This window comes from Rissa tridactyla, chromosome 12 (genome assembly GCF_028500815.1).
Source record: "Rissa tridactyla isolate bRisTri1 chromosome 12, bRisTri1.patW.cur.20221130, whole genome shotgun sequence".
Classification (NCBI taxonomy): domain Eukaryota; kingdom Metazoa; phylum Chordata; class Aves; order Charadriiformes; family Laridae; genus Rissa; species Rissa tridactyla.
In genome coordinates this window covers 17,965,988-17,974,713 of record NC_071477.1, presented here as the reverse complement: position 1 = coordinate 17,974,713, position 8,726 = coordinate 17,965,988, and the positions used below count along the sequence as shown (strand labels likewise).

At 53.8% G+C, this 8,726-nt stretch overlaps 1 protein-coding gene across 1 annotated transcript; it reads left to right on the top strand.

The window, feature by feature from the left end:
- The first annotated feature begins 7,566 nt into the window (after positions 1–7,566).
- On the top strand, positions 7,567–8,256 carry LOC128916733 (olfactory receptor 14C36-like). Its single transcript, XM_054218750.1, has one exon. It carries the CDS (start codon positions 7,567–7,569, stop codon positions 8,254–8,256), a length of 690 nt encoding a protein of 229 aa, XP_054074725.1.
- Positions 8,257–8,726: the final 470 nt, after the last annotated feature.

Genomic DNA, 8,726 nt, shown 5'->3' with positions numbered 1-8,726 from the left:
CTTAGAGGATGCTTTCAGAGATGGAGACTCCTGAGGTCCAGCTTTCCCAGGGTATTAGAGAGAATGGAAATGGTACCGTTGGCTGGTGAGGCTGAAGGCTTCATTGCGCTTTCAGGGTTTTCTTTTGGCGCAGGGATTTCTCCGAGGTGATGTGGAGGAGGGCCCCTGGGAAGGGAGAGCGTTGTTTTGGGCTGTGGGCCGGGAGGAGGAGGAGAAGGGACGTAGCACTGTCCTTTCCTCCATGGTCGCTCTCCGCGATGTGTTGACTCTGGCCCTTCTCTCCTTTCTGTGGCACCACTCCCATCATCTGCTCTCTGAATGCCCAGCAGGCGACTGCAGAAGGGCAGCGGCTGTCCTGGCTCTCGGAGAAGAGACTCCTGTCGCAGCGGCTGGAACGTCTGCAGCGAGCAGTTGCAAGGCTGGACCAGGAGAAGACGGAGCTGAAGCAATACAGTGCCGAGCTCAGGAGGACTCTGGAGGAGGTAGACCAGGCTTTCGCTGCCTCTGCGCAGCATCACGGTCCTCTGGAAGACACCGCATTTCCAGAGGCAGCACTGTGGAGTCCTCGGCTTGTTTCCTTCCCTCTCCCACTGTCCCCTGTGGCCACACGCTTTTGTCTTTTCTCTCTCTTCTGGCACCCCGTTGCCTTCGCAAATGCACATTCACTGCGGTACCAGCCTTCTTGCCCCCGTGTCCCCATACACACCCACTGCACACCCTTGTGTCAGGAAGTCTTTCCTCCTGCTCGCTCTCTTCCGTGGGCTACTTGGAGTGCTTTTTGGCCCCAGCGTTCTGTGGTGCAATTCACAGTCTCTGAGCAGCCATCTCCTTGCCAGGATGTCCAGAGGTCCTTTTGCTCCTTGTGTGGTGGCAGGTTTCTGTGACCCTTTCTCCTACCCAACGTGCAGGTGGAACGTGAACGGAGGAGGCTGAGGAGATATTGCAGAGGTCGGGCGCTGCCAGATGCAGGCGGATCTTCTCTCTCCAAGTCTGACCAGCACAAGATGCCGGTGTCTCAGCAGGTGAGACCAGGATCTTCCTTGGTGGGAGGAGGCTCTGGCCAGATGGAGGAACGATGGCAGCAGCCCCCCAGTATAGACCGGGTGAGGAGCAGGAAAGCTCTCATCCAGAGCCGCTGTGGCTGTGCTGATGGGCACAGCTCTGCACGATGCTGTGGCCCGAGTTTTGTTTGGCCATCGGGAAGGGAGGCCGGCAGGCAGTGGGAATACCCAGTCAGACGCGTCCCTTGGCCATGGCCAGACAGCATCGTTCCCCGAGGTCTGGTCTCTGTGGTGCCTGTGGGTCAGGCAGGGTGGGAGAGGGATTGGAGGAAACTCAGAAAACGGAATGGATGGGAAATAGAGAATCGTCTAAGGACGTTCCCCTTGAGTCTTGCTCGTCTTGTTGAGCTTTCCCATTTTCCCTTTTCACGCGCTAGCTGTCACGTTTTTAAGGCAGATGAGAGCAGAAGAGTTCCTCGGTGCCTTGTGTAACCAGTAACTCTCCTGCTGAGGAAAAAGCCTGTGGCAGTAAGGTGGCAGTAGCCCCAGTCTCTCTCTTGGAAAGGAGAGTTGGGTGACTTAATCCTGTAGGAACCTCTCTCTCTCATATCCATGTGATGTCTCGGGGTTGTACGTGTGAATGGTAAGCCAGAGAGAAAGTCAACTTGTTGATAGTGTGAGGTGAGGCCAGGGTGACTCTGGGAGCCTGTGACTTCCATTCCCCGAAGAGCAAGTGTTTGTCGGGGCTGGCGTTAGAGGGTGCGTCTTCCCCGGGAGCCGGTACCGTGGAGCTAGGGCTGGTCCTACCAGCGTGGGCTTGTCTGAGCTCGGCCTTTGGCCTCTTTCAGGTGTCCCTTCCGCAGACGCAGCTGGCGCAAGACGGAAAATAGAAGCGGGACTGGATTGAGTGCTGTGCAAAGACGGGCCAGGAACTTCAAGACGTTGAAGGCCAAAGCTGCTGCTCCGGTGGCAGAGACTCGGGAGCTGCGCTGAACCTTGTCCTGCCGAGGGGCAGCTGCAGCATCGCGGGGTTCCCGTCTTGGGCCCTTCCCTGGACTGTGTTTGTTTTCCTGTGGGCAGGGGGGGTGCATTTGTTCTGTTTAGATTTTGCAGCATGTGCTAGTGATAGTGGGGGTTTATGTTTTTGTACTAAAAGCCATTTTGTACTATTTCTGAAGGGAAAAGGGAGTGGGGTTTTTATGTTTTTGTACTAAAAGCCATTTTATATTGTTTCTGAAGGAAAGAGAGAATGGGGTTTATACCTTTTTGTAATAAAAGCCATTTTGTACTGTTTCTGAAGGAAAAAGAGAGTGGTTGGTACATTCATGGGTTAGAAAAATGTTAGAGTAGGGATGTCAAAAGAATATGGTTAAAAAGTTCCAGGAGCGCTTTGTATAGAATTGTAGTAGAACTTTGATGGAACTTGAGCTGAACTCCTGAAATTAATCCTTAATTGGCCTAATGAGGGGGATCTCCCAAACCGTTCCCAAGTGTAGACCCTTGCAAGGGGTTCAAGGGCACCAAGGGTCTCTTTACAGTCGATGGAGAAAAACATAGGGGTTTCTGAATTGTTCTTACTCTAGTCTATTTAAATACATCTTCTAGGTTGGGCTAAGGGTAATTCTACTGAAAGATAAAACACCTCAGGAAAGTGGCTTTAACCTTTCATTAGGAGAGAAACAGAGAGAAAGCAGTATGGAGATGGTGACAAATGAGATGTGGGAAGTAAAGGTAAGCAGGAGAGACGGAGAAAAGGAGAAGGTTTGATTATCAGGGAAAACCAGAGCCAAAGAGGGCAAAGAGGAAAAGCCTGTGTTCTTCCTTCCATCCATTCTTGAACTTTGCCAGGTAGAACAGAAAGCTTTGTAAACAGATTCCTCCTCAGTCACTGACAACTTTCTTGCTGAAAACCAGTTTTGATAAAACATTCTGGCTGTCAGGGGGAAAAATAAAAGAAGATTTAAAAAGGCGACTCAGAAGAGGGGAAGAAACACAAGGAAAAACCTATGGGTTTGCTTCTTTCAGGAGCCTCACCTTTACCTTCTCGTCCCTGACTGTTACAGCCCTGACCAGCTCTTCCCTGTTTGTAAGGAGGAAGTCCCGCAGGGCACTTCACCTCATGGCATCACAGTCACCCTTGTAAGCAGGACATCCCCAGTGAGCTCCAAAACTCTCCTGTAAGGCTTGCACCTCACCGTGTTGCCCCTTCAGCAAATGCTGGGGTAGTTCAGGTCTGCCATGAGAACCAGGGCCTGCAAACATGAGGTTTCTTCCAGGTGACTAAAGAAGGCCTCATCTGCTTCCTCTTCCTGAGCAGGGGATCCATAGCAGACAGACATCCACCCACCACAGCGGTGCCCATGTTCTGCCCTCCCGTGCTGGCCCTTCAGCTCTCAGTTGAGTCATCTTCCACCCCCCAGGCAGAGCCACAGCTGTTCCTGCTGCTCTCTCCCAGAAAGGGCAACTTCCCCTCTGGGTCCAGACCTATGGCATGATCAGCACCGACCCCCAAGTTTCTCTAGGAGAGATATTTGTAGTGCCCTGCAACTCCTCATGCTCTTCTCTTGTGAGAGGCATCCCAGTCAAGATGAGCCAGCTGCATGCGAACATTAAATGCTGAGCAAACGGTGCTTCAGTCCATGGGGACTTTGTGAAACTGGGATTCGGCCAACAGTAGTCACTTGAAGTTTTACAAGGAGAAGTGGCCAGTCCTGCATCGGTGTGTGCCGGGAGGAAGGGGGAGAATAAGCGCATCCATCAGGACAGGCTGGGACCTGACCGGCTGAGCAGAGGCTCTGAGGAGAAGGACCTGGGCCTGGGCACTACGAGCCAGTAGAGTATGGACACTATGAACAAGGCCAAGCTGCATTAGGAGGAACGTGGGCCACCCAGACAACCTGAGTTCTCGTCCCCCTCAGCTCAGCACCGGTGTGGCCCCACACACATGGCTGTGTCCCAGTGTGTTGCTCCCCATTTCTGAGAAGCAGTGATGGACTAGAGAGTGTCGAGTGGAGGTCTGCCAAGGTGGGGTTGGGGACCTAGTGCACACGACCTGTGTGGGGTGGCTGAGGGACCTGGAGTTCTTCACCCCAGCACTGGGGGGGCTCCAAGCAGTATAGCAGTAGCCTGAGAGTGCTTGAAGGCTGCTTTCAGAGATGACGGACCTTTTCTTTCTCGTAAGGTACAGCATGAGAAAGAAATAACGACGCAACCTTCATCTGGGGAGGTCCCTTCCTGCACAGGAAGAAAAAGAAATGTCACTCCAAGGGCAGTGCTGTGCTGTAACAAGTCACCCAGAGGGAGACGGGATCAGCCCGAGGCTTTGTGTTTCAAGGAGCAGCCAGGGAGGATGGAGAGATATCAGTAAAGGAAGGAAGATGCTGAGGTGAGAGCAAGGTGTGGTAGCAGGGTGGGTGTCTACAGCCTGCAGAGAAAGAGGTACAGGTGTGGGACACTGCAGGACAGCCTGTGGTGGAGCTGACAGAGGGATGAAGAAAGTCTGAAATGCACCAACAGAGATGAGCTCTTTCTGCCCTCGGCTATGGCTGCTGTCTCTGCCACTGATGCCTATGAGGAAGCACTTTATCCTGACACCATTAGCGTCTCATTGCCTCCCCTTCCCCGCCCAAGAGCCTGGGAGCTCTTGTTTCACAGTCCTGCCGTTGGCATTGAGCATCCCCACATCACACTGCCCCAGGAAGAGCCCGGAGTTACTTCTGAGGGACAGGATCTCCCTTCCCAGGGGCTGGGGGTCGCGGCTTGGTCCTTTGCCTGAATGTAACCCAGCCAGGCTTACTCCAAATCTATTCCGCCTTTACATTCCCTTTGCCTCTCTGCCACCAGTTGACTGCTCTAACCAGCCACTGTGGAGGCTTTGTCGGTAATGGTCCTCAGTGGGACCCATTAATGCTCCAGGAAACTTTGGGTTTTGAATCTGACTTCGACTTCATCTTCCTCTCAGGGTCTGAGTTTCATGGACTCGGTACCAAACCCACCAGAGGGGTCATTAAAACGCCTCGGGCCGGTCCTCTGCTGCGGAGCTGGGCTGGGCTCCTGGGACGGCGGGAGCTCATGGCAAGCGGGCAGCGCTGCAGAGAGACAGCCCTGCCCAGGAGCAGCTCCTCTGCCAAGCGCAGCAGGGCTGAGGGCACGGCCTGCAGGCACCCAGGGGAGATGTGTGAGGCCGGCAGAGCTTAAAGGCAGCCTGTGGTGGGAGAATACTGAGAGCTCACTGGGAGAAATCCTCACAGCCTTTGCCACAGTCTCTGGCTGCAGGGCAATGAATCTGCAGCTGCTGGAGGGATCTCCAGAAGCAGGAACAACCCACAGCCTACGGGATCTGCAAGTACAACTCTCCCAGTTTCTCTAGCGTAGAGGAGAAGGACAACGTGTGGAACAGGGCTTCCCTGCTGCGCCATCAGAGGGACAGGGCATGATGTGTCTCTGCTGCAGTATAATGTGGAGAGGCTTCCTGGATCAGTCTCCTAAAGCTGGCACGGCCCATGTCTCGTGATCTGTCAGGAAGGCTCTCAAGGCTGCGTTGGTGTTGAGGATGTGCTCGAGAGCAGGGCGCCCCTACCACATCATCAAAGGTACAGGGCATGTCGGCTGCCTTCTCCCAGGGACGGCTGCAGGGCTGTGAAGGTGGGTGTGCATCCAGGGGTGCTCAGGACCGTCCTTGAGAGCAGGGTCCCCGTGTCCCAGGGAACTGTGTGCTGGGCCAGGGACTCTGCTGCCTGCCCGGGTCAGCTCTCAGCCTGCCCAGGGAGCTCCCCATGGCCCTGTGGGGAGAAGCTATGGAGGGAATGAGTGACTCCACCCAGGGCATGGCAGGGTCCTTCTGAAGTCGGGTGGGTGCTGTGTGGGTCAGGTTTCCAGCTCCAGATCACCCCCAGGACATTTGCTAATGGTCTTTTTGAAGAAGGACTACAAGGCAGCATTTACCTGAGAGAAAAAAAGTTGTAATTTTCCACTCTTGGTGGGATGGATGGGTAGCGGGAGATAGGAATTTCTTTTCCTGTTTAGGATGGCACCTCCCTGCCATCCCCTCAAGTGGGGATACCTTCCCCGGAGACATTTCGTGGTCTCCTCTCCCACACAGTAGAGTTCCCCACCCCTTAATATGCTGGTGACTTAGTCTTGAGTTGCCTTTCCAGCAGCCCAACCACCAAAGAGGAGAAATGCTCGAGTGTCTGACTGTGTCTCCCTGTCCTGACTCTCTTGGCAGAACTTTGGCATGTTCCCCTCTTGCCTCTGCTGCCGTTGTTCTTTCCCTTCTTTTTGCTGTGGTGAGGGGTGAGGATTCAGGTGCAGCTCAGACGCTGATGCTGCATGTCCTGTCACGCGGGTGTATCCATGGAGGAACAGCATCCAAATCCACTTATTTTTGGGGCTCTGGGGACGGCAGTGCGAGGGACTGAGAGTAAGACGACCCTCCCATCAGGATACCCCATCTTTAGGGTAGTTGACTCTCTCCCTGGAGCGTCCTGCTTGGCTGCACGCTGCCCTCCAGAAGGGCACAGCTCTCCCGTGGCATCTCTGTGTTGTCTAGGAGCCCCACAGAGTAGACATGTCAGTGCCAAGGCCACGTAAATCCAGCTGGAGGGCTGAAGGTAGGCAGCCGCAATGAGCCCTCTGTGTCCCTGGCTGGGAGGGGAGAGCCGAGATCCTCCTCGGGTCCAAAGAGATGGCATGAAGGGTTGGGAGACCTGCGCTTGTAAATGGTCTCCCTCTGCTCTCAGCAGTGTCCAGTTTCTTCTCATGGGAATGTCTGCTTGGGATTGTCCTCCAGCTGAGAGAGGTACCAGCACAGGGCAGCTGAGAGCAATTCCGATGGACAAACTCGCTGTCCTCACTCTGCACGGAGGGACGGTCCCCTTGGCTCTTAGGACCCACGAGGTTTCACTTGCAGCACAACAGAAATGACAGGGATTTCTGCCTTGAAAACACCCCTCGGCTGTGGTGGGAAAAGAGAACAGCAACAAAAAGGTGCCCTCAGCTCTGCTCTGCAGTCGGGTGAATTTGGGATGACAATGCTGAAAAGCCCTTTGATGCCACAAGCGGATTTAATCTGAGATCACCCCGTGTTCCTTTTTACCCATGGCTGTAGGGCAGGACTGCATCCTGCAGAGCTCTCAGCTCCCTGCTGGACTGTCAGCCAGCACCAACCAGAGTGTACAGAAAGGACCTTCCAAAGGTCTTCCTGAAAGGGGAGACGCAGTTGGGTGGGGCTCTAAGAGCAATAGAATACTTTTATTTGAAAGAAGTCTGCTCTAATTTCTCACTTTTTTTTTTTTTTTTCTTCCATAGACAGGTCCCAGTGCCCAGAGGCACCAAATGTCCAACAGCAGCTCCATCACCCAGTTCCTCCTCCTGGCATTCGCAGACACGCGGGAGCTGCAGCTCTTGCACTTCTGGCTCTTCCTGGGCATCTACCTGGCTGCCCTCCTGGGCAACGGCCTCATCATCACCGCCGTAGCCTGGGACCATCACCCCCATGTACTTCTTCCTCCTCCACCTCTCTGTTCTTGACCTGGGCTCCATCTCCACCACTCTCCCCAAATCCATGGCCAATTCCCTCTGGGATACAAGGACCATTTCCTCCTCAGGATGTGCTTCCCAGCTTTTTTTCTTTTTTATGTCAGCTGAGTATTTTCTTCTCACCGTCATGGCCTACGACCGCTACGTGGCCATCTGCAAACCCCTGCACTACGGCACCCTCCTGGGCAGCAGAGCTTGTGTCCACATGGCAGCAGCTGCCTGGGGCAGTGGCTTTCTCACTGCTCTGCTGCACACGGCCAATACATTTTCACTGCCCCTCTGCCAGGGCAATGCTATTTACCAGTTCTTCTGTGAAATCCCCCAGATCCTCAAGCTCTCCTGCTCACACGCCTACCTCAGGGAAGTTGGGCTTCTTGTGGTCAGTGTCTGTTTGGGCTTTGGGTGTTTTGTTTTCATCGTGGTGTCCTACGTGCAGATCTTCAGGGCCGTGCTGAGGATCCCCTCTGAGCAGGGACGGCACAAAGCCTTTTCCACGTGCCTCCCTCACCTGGCCGTGGTCTCCCTGCTTGTCAGCACTGCAGTGTTTGCCTACCTGAAGCCCCCCTTCCTCTCCTCCCCATCCCTGGATCTGGTGACAGCAGTTCTGTACTCCGTGGTGCCTCCAGCAGTGAACCCCTTCATCTACAGCATGAGGAACCAGCAGCTCAAGGATGCAGTGTGGAAAGTGATAACTGGATGCTTTCAGAAGCATTAAACTGCTTGTCGTCTTCTGCAAATCACTCCTAATGGAACTCATTGCAGGTTGGTTTTGGTTGTGAGTTTGGGGTATTTTTGCTTTGTTTTCTATATTATAATATTGTCCACAGAGAAACATCATTATTTGTGCCATTTCCAGTTATGTATTTATCCACCTTCTGTGTGACCCAGAGACTGTGTAAAGGAGGAGCCACCCTCCCTCTCTGTTTTAACAAAATAAAGGACCTTCCAATGAATTGTTTGTCTGAGATCCTTCCTTTGAGACCTTCTCTAGAGCTGCAGGGGCAGATCCTGCGTGCAGCGCTGGAGGGGAAAAGGTCCTGGCACCGGAGCGCTGTCAAGGAGCACCAGCGCTTGGTCTTCCCAGAGCTGCTCCCTTTCCACTTCAGCGCTCTCCTTCTTAGCTCCTCTCTTGGTATAAGGCTTGAGTGCTCTTGAAGCTTGGTGACAGTTTTGTGGTGTGGTGGT

Excerpts from the sequence above, each read along its gene's own strand:
- LOC128916733 (XM_054218750.1), top strand. The coding sequence starts at position 7,567 with ATGGCCAATTCCCTCTGGGATACAAGGACCATTTCCTCCTCAGGATGT.